Source organism: Neoarius graeffei, chromosome 27 (genome assembly GCF_027579695.1).
Source record: "Neoarius graeffei isolate fNeoGra1 chromosome 27, fNeoGra1.pri, whole genome shotgun sequence".
In the NCBI taxonomy this organism is placed as follows: Eukaryota; Metazoa; Chordata; class Actinopteri; order Siluriformes; family Ariidae; genus Neoarius; species Neoarius graeffei.
Genome location: NC_083595.1, coordinates 51,017,516 through 51,034,014, shown reverse-complemented (window position 1 = coordinate 51,034,014; position 16,499 = coordinate 51,017,516). Strand labels below are relative to the sequence as shown.

At 41.8% G+C, this 16,499-nt stretch overlaps 1 protein-coding gene across 1 annotated transcript in view; it reads left to right on the top strand.

Annotated features, from left to right (window-relative positions):
* Positions 1–14,334: 14,334 nt before the first annotated feature.
* The window catches only part of igdcc3 (immunoglobulin superfamily, DCC subclass, member 3), a 121,969-nt gene continuing 119,804 nt past the window's right edge, over positions 14,335–16,499 (top strand). The window contains exon 1 of the mRNA XM_060911954.1: positions 14,335–14,714. Coding sequence (XP_060767937.1) covers positions 14,642–14,714 — 73 coding nt within the window. The 5' untranslated portion in view covers positions 14,335–14,641. The remainder of the gene's footprint in view (positions 14,715–16,499) is intronic.

Below are 16,499 nucleotides of genomic sequence, written 5' to 3'. Positions count from 1 at the left end.
GAGAGATGTCTTGTTGAAGGTTAGGCTACACTTCACCTATGTGTAGCTGAGGCCCCTGCGAGCATCAGGGACATGGATTCGAGACAAATACATCTCAAGAGGCTCGGTGATGCTTCTCTGAGCTTCGGGAAGTCTTCCCAAACCCATCTGCGAGTATTCGTCGCTTAGTTTGCCGACGAAAACATTGTCACCAAATTTCAGTGCATACACTGAAATTTTTTGTGATGTTTTTGGTCACTCATGAGGCAGAGACACATCAAAATTTGTGAAACTCAGAGAACATTTGATTCGTGGCGATGCTACCAATTTTTCATTGCCAAGTATTCGCAAACCCATCATGAGCTGTTATGTGACCAGAGCCTAACAAGCAGCTGTTTTTTTGCCATCAATAAAGTCACTTGGTAAAACAGTAAATCTTCTGCATTCACACTAACAAGTGACAAGTAGCTCAAGTCGCTGGTATTTTGTCTTTTGTGACTGTGTAGTGAACGCTTTCTACATTTGCAGTTTTTTTTTTTTTAGGTAGTAGCTACGCACAGGGGGCGGCACGGTGGTGTAGTGGTTAGCGCTGTCGCCTCACAGCAAGAAGGTCCTGGGTTCGAGCCCCGGGGCCGGCGAGGGCCTTTCTGTGTGGAGTTTGCATGTTCTCCCCGTGTCCGCGTGGGTTTCCTCCAGGTGCTCCGGTTTCCCCCACAGTCCAAAGACATGCAGGTTAGGTTGACTGGTGACTCTAAATTGAGCGTAGGTGTGAATGTGAGTGTGAATGGTTGTCTGTGTCTATGTGTCAGCCCTGTGATGACCTGGCGACTTGTCCAGGGTGTACCCCGCCTTTCGCCCATAGTCAGCTGGGATAGGCTCCAGCTTGCCTGCGACCCTGTAGAAGGATAAAGCGGCTAGAGATGATGAGATGAGATGAGCTACGCACAGTGTATATAGCTTCTAAAGTTAATGAGATCAACACAAATTAAATAGTACAGTAATCAGTGTGAAACTGGTTGTTTGCAGTGCACGCGCATCGAAACTATCTACATTCTCTGCTCTGTTTATTTCTCTTTATGATTCCTCTATACACGTTTCATAAGGGGTTGTATATGACAATATATTACATTACAGGCATTTAGCAGACGCTGTTATCCAGAGCAACGTACGGTACGACATACCCAGAGCAGCCCAGGGTGCAGTTGGAGTTCGGTGCCTTGCTCAAGGACACTTCAGCCATTCCTGCTGGTCCAGGGACTTGAACTAGCAACCTTTTGGCCCCAAAGCTGCTTCTCTAACCATTAAGTCATGATTTTACAATGAAATATACAGATATACATTTTTTCTCCTACTTTTCTGTGTAACAAATACTAAACAGGAAATAACTGCAGGAAGGAACTAAAGTTGTGAGTGGGGAACTCAAGAAATGTCAGACCACATGCACCAAAGGATTGATACAAGGAACCATTCCAGCCAATTGTTTAGATTTGTCGCTTTACAGCATCTTAACTAATAGGAACAGAAATGAGACACACGCAGGTAGAAACTGTTATGTTGTCGCTTGCTATTGTGAAGTAAGATTAGCGCTATGTTTAAAACCACTCACAGCTTTTCTGAACACGTGTCTTTTCTCAGGTGCAATGTTTTTGTGTAGAATGTGAAGAAAATTTTCAGCATATAAAAGAATCTTTGCCTTGTTCTCGAAAACCTTCCTGGAAAAACAAAGCAAAACAAAAAACACACATTGCATGGACTAGTTTCCATGAAGCAGTGGTTAAAACCCAGTGTCTCACTGGTGCTCTGTGGTGAATTGTCACACCGAGTGCCATCAGAGCTTTGGAACTTCCTGAACTCTATCTAATCTGATCTGGTTCAGGAACAAACTCAGTGCTCCAGTGTGTTTATATCTTCACGACAGACACACTACCTCACTTACAGTTGTGGTCAGAAGTTTACATACAGTGACATGAATGTCATCTTGGATATGAATGTGATAGCAATATTTGGGCTTTCAGTGATTTCTCTGAACTGTTCGTTTTCTGTGGCAGAATGATTGTACAGCATACAGCTTTAAAAAGAAAAACAAAACTAGAATTCGGTGCACAATTTTCTTTGAGTTTTCTGAAATCAACACAGGGTCAAAAGTATACATACAGGGTCAAAAATTTACATACACCACACCTAATATTTGGGTAAAATGTCCCTTCGCAAGATTCACCTTGACCAAACATTTTTTGTTTACCATGAACAAGCTTTGGGCGGCACGGTGGTGTAGTGGTTAGCGCTGTCGCCTCACAGCAAGAAGGTCCGGGTTCGAGCCCCGTGGCCGGTGAGGGCCTTTCTGTGCAGAGTTTGCATGTTCTCCCCGTGTCCGCGTGGGTTTCCTCCGGGTGCTCCGGTTTCCCCCACAGTCCAAAGACATGCAGGTTAGGTTAACTGGTGACTCTAAATTGACCGTAGGTGTGAATGTGAGTGTGAATGGTTGTCTGTGTCTATGTGTCAGCCCTGTGATGACCTGGCGACTTGTCCAGGGTGTACCCCGTCTCTCGCCCGTAGTCAGCTGGGATAGGCTCCAGCTTGCCTGCGACCCTGTAGAACAGGATAAAGTGGCTAGAGATAATGAGATGAGATGAGATTAGATGAACAAGCTTCTGGCAGAATTCTGGTTGGATATTTCACGACTCTTCATGGTAGAATTGGTAGAGTTCAATTAAATTATTTTTTTTTTCTTGGCATGGACTCGCCTTATAAGCACAGTCCATATATTTTCAATAGGGTTGAAGTCAGGACTTGTTTTAAGCTTAGTGTTAGCCTGCTTTATCCTCCACAGCCAGCTCTGATGCGTGTGTGGGTTCATTGTCCTGTTGTGACTCCCAGTCATGTTCAAGTTTCCAACGGTTTGAGGTTATGCTGAAAAATTCTGAGGTAGTCCTCCTTCTTCATTATTCCATCCACTTTGTGCAATGAACCAGTTCCACTGGCAGCAAAACAGCCCCAGAGCATGATGATTCTACCACCACCACCACCAGCAGCGTCCCTCTGTACATGGTAGTCATTGTGGCCAAACAACTCAATCTTTGTCTCATCTGACCATACAACTTTCTTCCAGAAGGCTTTTTTCTTTGTCCATGTGGTTAGTTGCAAACTTTAGTTAAACTTGAAGGTATCAATTTTGGAGCAGGGGGTTATTTCTTGGATAGCAGCCTTTTAGTCCATGGTGATATAAAACTCACTGAACTGTAGACAGTGATCCATCAGCTTCCAGTTCATGGCAGGGCTGTGGCATGGTGGTTCCAGGGTTGTTCCTGACCATCCAAACCAATTTCCTTTCAGCTGAGGATGACAGTTTGGATTTTTCTTGAAGCAAAGCGGCTTGGCAAAGTGACTACACCTCACAATGACTTACATACAATTGTTTGAACTGATCTTGGGATCTGCAGTTGTTTAGAAATGGCTCTAAGAGACATTCCTGAGTTGTGTACATCTGTAATCCTCTTTCTCAGATCTGCACTGAGCTCCTTGGACTTTCCCATTTTACTGTGTGTTGGTCAATCCAATGAGTGCTGTAAACAAACCCTTTTTATGAAGGCAAAGAGAAGCTACCAGCTGTAGTCAATCATAATCACTAACAGGAAGTTAAGAGGCCTTGGCCTTGGCAAGACGAGACGTTTTGGAAGTTTCAGCACCTCTGAATTAATAATCAAAGTGAGCGTATGTAAATTTTTGACCCTGTATGTATAACTTTGACCCTGTGTTGATTTCAGAAAACCCAAAATAAATTAAAACTTCTGCACCAAATTCATGGTTTTTTTCTATTCAAGAAATTTGTTGTAAAATCATTTCACCACAGAAAATGAACAGTTCAGAGAAATCATTGAAAGCCCAATATTGCCATGACATTCATATCCAAGATGACATTCATGTCACTGTATGTAAACTTCTGACCACAACTGTATATTAGTATGAGGCAGCAAGAGAACAGCCAGTTCTTGAAGTTGATGTGTTGGAAGCAGGACAAATGGGCAAGCGTAAGGATCTGAGTGACTTTGACAAGGGCCAAATTGTGATGGTTAGATGACTGGGTCTGAGCATCTCCATAATGGCACATCTTGTGGGGTGTTCCTGGTATGCAGTGGTTAGTACCTACCAAAAGTGGTCCAAAGATCCAAAGGACAACCGGTGAACTGGCGACAGGGTCATGGGTGCCAAAGCAGGGGTGTAGCTGGGGGGGTCCTGGGGTGCCCGTGACACCCCCCCACCCCAACCCCCCCACCCCCGTTGGACCATACATTTCTTCAATAGCCGCATAAGAATATTAGAAAAGCGCCCACTGTAATTTTTCTAACTTTTTTTTTTTAACTAGATTGTCACCTCAGCCTCATTAAGGTTTCTATAACCTTGTATGGACTCTGTGGTTTGGGCAAAACCCTAGTTCTGCACAAATGCAACACGATCGCACTAGAAAGCATGGTCAAGCTGCATCGGTTGACTAGGGTAAGATGTTGAGCTGCTATCCATACACTGCCGGATAAAGCTGATTTGGCCTAATCATTGTCCAACATCTCAACAGCTCGCAACATGAGATGAAAGAATGATGCAAAGACTGCGTTATTTTCTCAAATGTATTCAATGTATTTTCTCAGGCTGCCAGTCAGTGTGTGACCCCCCCTTGAAAAATCCTAGCTATGCCCCTGCAAAGGCTCATTGATTTGCATGGGGCATGAAGGCTAGCCCATATGGTCCAATCCAGAAGAACAGAAGAGCTCCTGTAGCACAAACTAATGAAAAAGTTATTGCTGGATAAAACAGAAAGGTGACAACAAACAATGAAACAAATAAGAAATTGTACCAGATATTGGTACCTTTGCCTTTGTTTCCTTGCAGTTCAGGGACTCTGGACATTATATATATACCTGCATATTCTAAATGTATATGCTAATGGATAACCCCTTTTTAAACATAAAGAGTACATTATGTGATCGTTTTATTCTTCAGAAAGACTTTTAGTATCATACTCTTCCATCTCTAATGAAATCAGTGTGTCATTAAGTGTGTTAGAGCCATTAGGCTGTAGAGAGAATTACACATTAATCAGAAGGTAATTTGACCTGGAATGTGTTATCACACCACAGCAGTACAATTCCTCCATCCATCTAAAAAAGATATCAGCTATTCAAATGTGCTGTGTGACACGCTGCCTTTTATCTCAGCACTTTACAGAGGGAATACTTGGATGAATATTTGTGCCTACAGCTTGGTCCATAAGTGTTTGGACAGCGACACAATTTTCGTAATGTTGCCTCTGTACGCCACCACCACACTGGATTTGAAATGAAACCATCAAGATGTGATCAAAGTGGAGACTTTCAGCTTTAATAAATACATGACATCTCCAATCCTTCCCCCTCCCAACCTCATGGAACATACAGAGAGTCTTGTATGATGTGCTGTGGGTCCCTGCATTGGGTGTAGTTTTGAAAACAAGCTGGGACCCAGTATGCCTATGCCATTCTCTATTCCTGTGTTGATAAGAAATAGAAAACATAGAGCATATTTAACCCAGGGGGTAAACCAGTCTAGTCTCCTTCCTGTTTCAAAACAACATCAGAGTGCCCAAGCGGATATTACTTCTAGACTTTCTGTAAAGCTAGCTCTTCTGAACGTTAGATCACTTTCAAACAAGTCATTTTTAATTAATGATCTTATCTGCAAACACAACCTTGATTTTTTGCTTCTAACTGAAACTTGGCTGGATCAAGCAGAGTGCTACCACCCTTATTGAAGCAGCTCCCCCAAATTTTAATTTTATGAATGTTACCCGACATGGGAAAGGTGAAGGGATCGCAAATATATTCAAAGCCTCTTTTCAATGTAAACAGTCCTCACTTGGTGATTTTACATCCTTTGAACACTTATGTGCACTTGTTACATGCTCTCCTAACATATTGTTATTAACTATTTACAGGCCTCCGAGACATTCAGCCAAAGTCTTTCTGGAAGAGTTTGGTGAACTGTTGTCAGTCATTTGCTTAGAGTTTGACTGTCTTATTATATCTGGGGATTTTAACTTGCATGTAGATAATCCTGAAAACACTTATGTCAGAGAACTACTTGCACTTATTGACAACTTCAACCTAGTACAACATGTTCAGGGGCCGACCCACTCTCGTGGTCATACCCTTGACCTCATCATCACAAAGGGTCTTACTGTTTCTACTACTGTTGTTGACCTGGCCTTATCTGATCATTTCTGTGTTTTCTCTGATGTTTCTATGTCCGCTCACATTCAGAACAGCTCAATGACTATAGGTAGGAGAGTCACAAATGACAACACGTGTTCTCTTTGAGCAAGCTCTCTCACGGATCTCAACCAAAATGTCAGACTCTGTAGACGACTTACTGGAAATTTTTAGTTTAAATATGACCCAAATTATGGATGATATTGCTCCATTCAAAATCAAAAGAGTCAGTGACAAGCAGAAAGCACCATGGAAACAATACCCAGCTGTTAAACTGCTAAAGAGAGAATGTAGGAAGACTGAAAGAAAATGGCGCAAATCTAAACTTCACATCCATTATCAGATCCATAAAGAGATGCTTTGTAAATATAATTATGAAATTCGTAAAGCAAGACAGTCTTTCTTCTCCAACATCATCAACAGGAATATGAACAATGCCCGTGTGCTATTTTCAACAGTAGAGAAGCTAACTAATCCCCCACCACAATTAGCACCTGAACTTCTCTCAGTTAATAAATGCAATGAGTTTGCATCCTTCTTCAAAGGTAAAATTGATAAAATACGGCAGAATATTGCTCATAATATATCTCAGTTGCAAATAATTGAAAAGCTGCAATCACCAGTGACACAGACAGACAATTTCAACACAATGTCAGAATTTTGTTTAATTGATTACGAGACTCTTGAAAAAACTGTACAAAATCTCAGTTCCTCAACATCTGAATTGGACATTCTGCCCACCAACTTTTTTAAGTCTGTTCTTCACCTCATAATTACAGATGTGCTTCAGATCATAAATACATCCCTAGAGACTGGCATTGTTCCTGTGTCCCTGAAAAAAGCCGTTGTAAAGCCCCTACTTAAAAAGAATAATCTGGATGCTTCAGTATTAAACAACTACAGGCCAATATCAAATCTACCATTCATCGGGAAAATTCTTGAAAAAATTGTCTTCAATCAATTAACTGCCTCCTTGATATCAAACAGCTGTTTTGATAACTTTCAGTCAGGATTTCGTGCCAATCATAGCACTGAAACAGCGCTGATTAAAGTTATAAATGACATTCGTCTTAATACTGATGCAGGCAAAACATCGGTCCTGGTGTTACTGGACCTCAGTGCAGCTTTTGATACTGTTGATCACAACATACTGCTACCGGTATATCGACTTGAACACTGGGTTGGGTTGACTGGTAAAGTTATCAATTGGTTAAAATCATACTTAAAAGATAGAAGCTTCTTTGTTACCATGGGAAATTGTACCTCAACATCAATGTCCTTGACCTGTGGTGTCCCCCAGGGGTCGATCCTTGGACCATTACTATTCAACCTTTATATGCTCCCACTTGGACAAATTATCAAGAACAACTCAATTTTGTATCACTGCTATGCAGATGACACCCAAATTTATTTTGCTCTATCACCTAATGATTATGCCCCCCTTGAATGTCTCTACCAGTGTATCGACCAAATCAACAACTGGATGTCACAAAATTTTCTTCAGCTGAACACAGATAAAACAGAAGTAATTCTATTTGGGAAAAAAGATGAAAGACTCAGGATTACCACTGTTCTTGACACAAAGGGGATTAAAACAAAAGATATGGTTAAAAATCGTGGTGTTTTCATTGACAGCGAGCTAAATTTTGACAGTCACATGAAAGCAATCACTAAAACGCCATTTTATCACCTAAAAAACATTTCCAAACTAAGAGGACTTATGTCAAAAAATGATCTGGAAAAACTTATACATGCCTTCATCTCTAGTAGGGTTGATTACTGCAATGGCCTTTTCACAGGCCTGCCAAAAAAGACCATCAAACGACTTCAGGTGATTCAAAATGCAGCGGCGAGGGTTCTCACACGAACTAAAAGAACAGAGCACATTACTCCAATTCTAAGGTCCCTTCACTGGCTTCCAGTAAGCTACAGAATTGACTTTAAAGCATTGCTGCTGGTGTACAAATCTCTAAATGGTACAGGGTCCAATTACCTCTCTGATATGTTGCGGCGGCCTAACCCAATCAGATCTACCAGATCGCAGCAGCAAAATTTACTGGTAAAACCTGTTGTTAAAACAAAGTGTGGTGAAGCAGCTTTTAGCTACTATGCAGTACAGCTATGGAACCAACTGCCAGAGGACATCAAAAATGCTCCTGCTGTTGGCAGCTTCAAATCTAGACTAAAGACCAAGCTGTTCTCAGATGCTTTCTGCTAACTGATTAATATTGTCATCTTTACATGTTTTAAACTTTCTTAACTTTTATTCTATTTTATTCTGCTGTTTTTTTTACTGAACTTTTACTTCATTTTATTATTTTATTTCTACTATTGTTTAATTCTTATTATTTTTTCCCCATTTATTTTATGTAATTTTATTTTCTATTGTTTACTGTTTTGCTTTTACTTCTGTAAAGCACATTGAACTGCCACTGTGTATGAAATGTGCTATATAAATAAACTTGCCTTGCCTTGCCTTTAATTCGAGGCATTTAACAGAATCGGTGCATTCACGGTTTAGGAATTACAGCTATAATTTTTTTACATGGTTCCACCATTTTCACAGGCTCAAAAGTAATCAGACAACTGACTGATAAAGAGTTTCATGGACAGGTGTGGCCTGTTTCCTTGTTATTTCATGACGAATTAAGGAGAAAAAAAGGTGTGGAGCTGATTCCAGCAAAATGTTGAATTTGCATTTGGTAGCTGTTCATGGGGAATTCTCAATATGTGGTCCAAAGATAGATAGATAGATAGATAGATAGATAGATAGATAGATAAAACTTTATTGATCCCTTTGGGAGGGTTCCCTCAGGGAAATTAAAATTCCAGCAGCATCATTACAGAATAAACAGAGAATAGAAAATAGAGAAAACTTCTAGACAAATTATTAACATATGCAAATATAAAAAAAATAAAATATGAAAAAAAAATCTAGCAGGAGGGGTATTGCACATTATATTGCACATTGTCCGGTATTGCTTATTGTCAGGCTAGGTTACTGCTCCTTCCCGTCCTCTGTCCTCCTGTTGCCCCCCCCCCCCCCCGAGAGGAGTTGTACAGTCTGATGGCGTGAGGGACAAAGGAGTTTTTGAGTCTGTTCGTCCTGCACTTGGGAAGGAGCATTCTGTCACTGAACAGGCTTCTCTGGTTTCTGATGACGGTGTGCAGAGGGTGACTGGCATCGTCCATGATGTTCAGTAGTTTGTCCATAGTCCTCTTCTCTGCCACCGTCACCATAGAGTCCAGCTTCATGCCGACCACAGAGCCGGCCCGCCTGATCAGTTTATCCAGCCTGGATGTGTCCTTCTTGGATGTGCTGCCCCCCCCCCAGCACACCATGGTGCAAAACAGGACACTGGCGACCACAGACTGATAGAACATCCACAGGAGTTTCCTGCAGATGTTAAAGGACCTCAGCCTCCTCAGAAAGCACAGCCTGCTCTGTACCTTCCTGTACAGGTGGTGGGTGTTGCAAGTCCAGTCCAGCTTGCTGTCCAGCCACAGCCTGAGGTACTTGTAGGAATCCACAGCCTCCACCTCAACTCCCTCGATCAGAGCTGGTCGTGACCTTGGTCTGGACCTCCCAAAGTCAATGACCAGCTCCTTGGTCTTCGAGGTGTTGAGCTGCAGATGGTTCCCGTTGAAACAAGTGACGGAGGCCATCACAGGAAGGAGGCTGGGGGGATACAACACAGATCTATGACAGAGACAGCAGAAACTTTAGGAGTGGCCAAACCAACAATTTGGTACCTTCTTAAAATAAAGGAATGCACTGGAGAGCTCAGCAACACCAAAAGACCATGGAAAACAACATTATCTATCTATCTATCTATCTATCTATCTATCTATCTATCTATCTATCTATCTATCTATCTATCTATCTATCTATCTATCTATCTATCTGTGTGTGTGTGTGTGGAGAGAGGAGAGAGAGAAATCTATCCCCCATTTCCACCTTATAACTCGGCCTACACTGAAATGTAAATCCTTTTACATGCTTCTTTCATTCCATATCAGTAAAAATAGATTTAAATTGTTTCCATTCTCTGCCAAATACAGATTTCAGAACACAGAAGGGAAAAAAGTATTTAATCTTACTTATTTTAGAGGGTGCAAATATTTTTTTCTGCAGTTGATTATAGCTGTTCCCAATTCTGCCCCTGAGTGAACATTTCAGAAGTGTTTATATCCTGTAATGACCAAACTGACTCGACTGCTGTAACTGCTTCCGCCAGAGGGCGCTCTTTCCCCATTGATTTACCTGCAGAGCTGTGCGTGAACCAGGACCCTGGTTTCTGGGGTAAAAAGATGTTTTTATTGAGGATTACTGATTAAAATAAAGAGGTAAGAAGATTCTGTACTGGGTTTAAAAATATTTACTGTCTTCCCTTTTTTAAAAATGGTTGAACTGGGTAAAAGGACTGGGTTTAGGAGCTCCTTATTAATCCTAAAAGATTCAGGGGCCTAATATGTTCAAAATGAGGGATTGTTGTTGTTGTTTATGAATGTTGTGAAAAAATGGCTGACAAAATGAGTCATACATTATGTATAGCAGCTAATTATGTATATCAGTCATAAAAATGGCTAATAATTACACAGAGAAAGATGGATGGATGAATGGATGAATAGAAGGACTGATGGTTGGATGAATAGATGGATGGATGGAAGGAAGGACTGATAGATGGATGAATGGATGGATGGATGGAAGGACTGATGGATGGATGGATGGATGGATGGAAGGACTGATGGTTGGATGAATGGATGGATGGATGGAAGGAAGGACTGATGGACAGATGGATGGATGGAAGGACTGATGAATGGACAGAAGGACTGATGGATGGATCGATGGATGGATGGATAGATAGATACTAGATGCCCTGCAGTAGCTTGACATTCATACCTTGTGGCCAGGTTTCCTTTGATAGATCCTAGGTAAAGAAGGTAAACCCTAATAAAAAACTTCCTCCCTTCCTTCTTTCCTTCTCTAACGTACTAGATTTTACTTTTCCCCCAAACATAAATCCAGAACTCTTAATGGTTGTCCTTTTTGGTGAAAAGTTTAATGTAGAACCCACCAATAGGTTGTTTCTTTTTCTTTAACAGTGGATTCCAGACCAGAATATTTTTAAGAAGCACTTAACTGGTAACTCTTAACTAGACAAGAAAAATTTTAAAGAACCCTTGAGGGGTTCTAGGTTTCTTTGTTTTGTCCCTATCAGGGAATGTTTCATGGTTCGATGTAAAAACCCGACAATTTTTCGCAAAGGTTTCAGGATGAACCAATTTAAGAATCTAAAAACATCTATCAAAAATACCCAAACAATCTAGAAAAGCAATCCTCTGGTAATTGTGAGAGTTTGAGAGAGTTTTTTTTATCATGACACAAACAATAATTAAAGTGCCATTGCACCATTGGATGTATTCTTTGGCATAAAATACAATATATTTTATGACAACATGACTAGACAGAGAAATGTTTTAGCTTCAAAATGATATATCAAACATAATTTTTTGACAACGACAAATATATTAATTTTGCGACCAAAGTCACCTACCCTTTTAATTTCCGCGCGGTAGTGAAACGTGATGTGTACCACATGTGTACCTTCTTGTGTACCACGTGTCGGTCTATTTTTAGACCAGGAAACCCCCAAAGTGAGAGAGTCATTTCTCCTCGTATATGGGGGCCAAAAAAATTGCGAAAAATTTTGAGTTAATCTTTCAGTTAGCTAGATTTATTGGTATTAGCTAGATTTATTGGTATTATTTTTATTGCGTTCTATCCGCCATTGCTGATAATATGTGCCACGTCACACGTCACGTGGTACACAAGAAGGGGAACCTGCCGATGACATCACGCGCGGAAATTAAAAGGGTAGGTGACTTTGGTCGCAAAATTAATATACTTGTCGTTGTCAAAAAATTATGTTTGATATATCATTTTGAAGCTAAAAGATTTCTCTGTCTAGTGATACCATTTATATATGTTGTCAAAATATATTGTATTTTATGCCAAAGAATACATCCAATGGTGGAATGGCACTTTAAGGCAAGGAAAAAAAAACCCCCAGCCATCTTGACTGTGCATAAGTATTCACCCCCATGTCAATATTTTGTAGAACAACAAATCTCTGGCAGATCGAAACAGATTTTCCTCAAAAACTATGTATTTAGTGTCATACATCTTTCTTTCAATCCTGATCAGCTTTCCAGTCTCTGTCAACGAAAAGCATCCCCACAGCATCATGCTACCACCACCATGCTTTACTGTGGGAATGGTATTCTCAGGATGATAGGAAGTGTTGGGTTTCACCACACATAGTGGTTCCATTTTAGTCTTATCTAACCAGAGGACAGTCCATGTGTTTGGCAAACTGCCACATGCTGTTTGGCAAACTCCAAATGTGTTTTTTTTTTTCTCGTTAAGCAATGGCCTTTTCCTGGTCACTCTTCCATAAAACCCTGATCTGTGGAGTGTACTGCTTAAAGCAGTCCTATAGACAGATACTCCAATCTCTGTTGTGGATCTTCGTTGAATCTCTGATTAATGCCCTCCTTGCCCGGTCTGTGGGTTTTGCTCAGTGGTCTTCTGGTGTCAGGTTTGTAGTGGCACCATTTTCTTTCCATTTTGTTATATGGACTTACTGGTGCTCTATTACCCCTTTTCCACCAAACCAGTTCCAGGGCTGGTTCGGGGCCAGTGCTGGTGCTGGTTCACAACTCGTTCAACTTGCGAGCCAGCTGAGAACCAGTTTGCTTTTCCATAGCTCGCGGTGCTAAGGGAAGCCACGTCATTACGTCTCTGTATACGTCAGTTACGTCGCTACGTTTGCATAAACCTTGGTGTGAATATCGAAGCAAAAACAACACGGAAGAAGCAGCAGCAGCAACAACAACAACAACAATAATAATGGATGACTTTGCATTTGTACAGCTGCGGCTTCTCGTCGCTTAAAAATGGCGATCTTTCGCGGCCTTATTATTGTTGTTGGTCTTAACAACTCCGCGCCCCCCAGCTGACATAAGCGGTTCTTTCCTCTGGCCCAGCAGAGAGTTGGTGCTAGCCTGGAACCGGTTTTTCTGGCCCCAGAGCCAGTTCTTTGTCAGTGGAAACAGAAAACCCGGTTCCAAACTAAGCACTGGCCCCGAACCAGCCCTGGAACTGCTTTGGTGGAAAAGGGGCATATGGGATGTTCACGAGTGCTCTAGGGGTGCTTGGTGTATTTACACTAACATCATTTGATGGATCATGTGACACTCAGATGGATGTTAATCAAATAATTATGTAAAGCCCGAAGTTAATCGGTTGGACCAGATCTCATCTCATCATCTCTAGCTGCTTTATCCTTCTACAGGGTCGCAGGCAAGCTGGATCCTATCCCAGCTGACTACGGGCGAAAGGCGGGGTACACCCTGGACAAGTCGCCAGGTCATCACAGGGCTGACACATAGACACAGACAACCATTCACACTCACATTCACACCTACGCTCAATTTAGAGTCACCAGTTAACCTAACCTGCATGTCTTTGGACTTTGGGGGAAACCGGAGCACCCGGAGGAAACCCACGCGGACACGGGGAGAACATGCAAACTCCGCACAGAAAGGCCCTCGCCGGCCACGGGGCTCGAACCCAGGACCTTATTGAGGGATTTTCTTTCTTTATTTAAGGGTTTCTTTCCACAACTTTTCAGTTTAAAAAATAATAATAACAACTTTGTTTTATTAGGACATCACTTCATATTACAAATTATTTCAAAGCAAGTATATTTTTATTTATTTCAGGGTTTTTTTTAATTTTAATTTAAAAAAAATTCCAATATAACAATTTTGGATTATTTGTAAGGTCCAGTAACATCAAATCCAAATTTTAATTCCAGGTTGTGATGCAAGAAAAGAAGAAAAGCACCATGGGGGGGGGATACATCCGCAAGACTATATAATAATAATAATAATAATAATAATAATAATAATAGCAGCATCTGTAATGCAGAATGAATGGTTTGAGGGGAAGGTGGCAGTCTTGTCGTTGATTCTTGCACTTGGCCGTGTCTTTTGTTCCAGAGAGAGAGAGAAAGAGAGAGAGAGAGAGAGAGACACTGGTTACACCACCAGTCCCGGTGCGTACCGTGTGCGCGTGAGGAGGCGACGGAGCGCGGTGGTGGTTTACCGGAGAGTCCATACACACAAACCGATAGAGAGATAACAGGAGGAAGGAAAAGAGAGAGATAGAGAGATTCCTGGTGGACGTGTAAAATGGCGCGAGGGGACACGAGTCCCGGGGACCAGCGCTTGTCCTAGGACGCAGAGGAAACCCCGCTCTCTCTCCCTGTCTCTCTCTCTCTCTGTCTGTCTCTCTGTCTGTCTGTCTGTCTGTGGTGTGGCTTTGTTTTGATCCGCGCACACATTTGGGGAAAGTGATGAACATGGCGACGGAAAGGCGCCTCCTGGCTGCTGCGCGTCTGTTCGGCATCTGGCTCTCCGCGCTGCTCGGTAAGTGCGTGTCTCCTCATCGCTCCAACAGCTGTCCTGCAGCCCACAGAACCGAGTCCGGTACAGAACCGAGCCGAGTGGACTGTGGGTGGATCTCAGGAGGCTTCACGGCGGCTCGGGTCACTATTGGAGCCGTTTGGGATGCGACCCACTAACCGCGGCTCTGCTCTGATTCCGGCTCGGTTCTGGTCTCTTATTAGATGCTGAGCAGAAGAATGGAGAGAGTTCGAGCTGAACACAAGCAGCAGCAGCCTAGCTGTATTCGAGTTCAGCTTATCACAGGTGATGGTCATTAAAGCGTTAATTAATTTAATTAAAACACATGCGGAAGGAAGGAAGCGTCTGAAATACACACGATGATGATGATGATGATGATGATGAATGCACGTCGAGATCGTCCTGCGATCATGTGACCAAAATGATGACGATTTATTTATTCACCCCCCCATCTGTCCAGTGCAAGAATAAATTGTAAACACGTCCAGCGACTTGGCTTGATTTGGACTGATTGCGCTCAAGAACACAACAAGGAATGTTTGTTTTTCACCGCTCATTTGCATATATCTAATTTGCATATCACTCATTTGCATACTCCAAAGACATATTGTGCAGCCCTGCACTCAAACTAACAGGCGACATCTAGAAACCTTACACTGTCTCCAATCTGTCACTCTGGGAAAGACTCAAAGGTTCTGTGGAGAACCGCTGAACAAAGACTGCTGTGGATTTTTAAGAAGAAGGATGGATGGGCATCCTTCGATATCTATCTATCTATCTGTCAGCCCTTGTTGTAGGGTTCTGTGTATGGTTCGAAGGTTCCTCCGATGAGACAAACTGCAGAACTCTTCAAGGGTAAAAAAAGAATCTCCAAACGTAACCTTAAAGGTTCTCTGTAGATCCTCACAACCCTGTCAGAAAGCGTTCCAATCCTGAATCCTGAACCTTTTTTGGAACATCAGAAATTTCAACCTTGCCTTTTGAAGAACCCTTGAGGAACTCTTAGTTGTGGTTTGTGTCTTTGGTACGAACCTTTCATGGCTCTCTGTAGATGCTTTAGAAAAGGTTTTCTATTTAGTGAGGCTTCCGAGTAAAGCTAGAACCTTTTTAAGAAGACAAGAACTCTCAAGTAAACAAACATACTTTTTGAAAAACCCTTAGTTGCATCAACCTGTGGTTTGTCTCACTGGGGGAATCCTTAATGGTTTTAGGTAGAACCCGATAGCTTTGGCATAGAGGGTTCCAGGGAGAACCAATTTCCTTTAAAGATTGTTGTGGATGTTTAGAAAGAAAGACAGACAGACGGATATCTGCTCTGCACCAACAGAGATCTTTGAGTAGACCTACTCTGTTAGAACAACCCCCTGTTTTAGAGTTCTTCACAGAACCTTTAAAGGGTTCTCCAAAGCCACCCTGAAGAACACTTTGGTATTCTAGACTTTCTTAAAAAAAAAAGTAAGATTTTTACCTTCGAGCATTTCCCAATTCAAAAAGGCTTCAAACTAGAACCTTTTTAGAAAGATAAGCATTCTGAATCTGAACCTTCCTCAAAATACCTTTTGATTAAGAACGCTCAAAGAACTTTTGTTGCATCAGTCTGTGCTTTGTCTCACTTGGAGAACCCCTAATGGGTCTATGTGGAACCTTGAGATAGATAGATACGGTAGCTGTGTAAAAGCTATCTATCTGTCTGAGGGTTCCACATAGAACCAGATAAAGAGCAAGCTGTGTAAAAGTATTGGCCCCTTTCCAGATTTCCTCTATTATTTGTCACACTGAATGATTTCA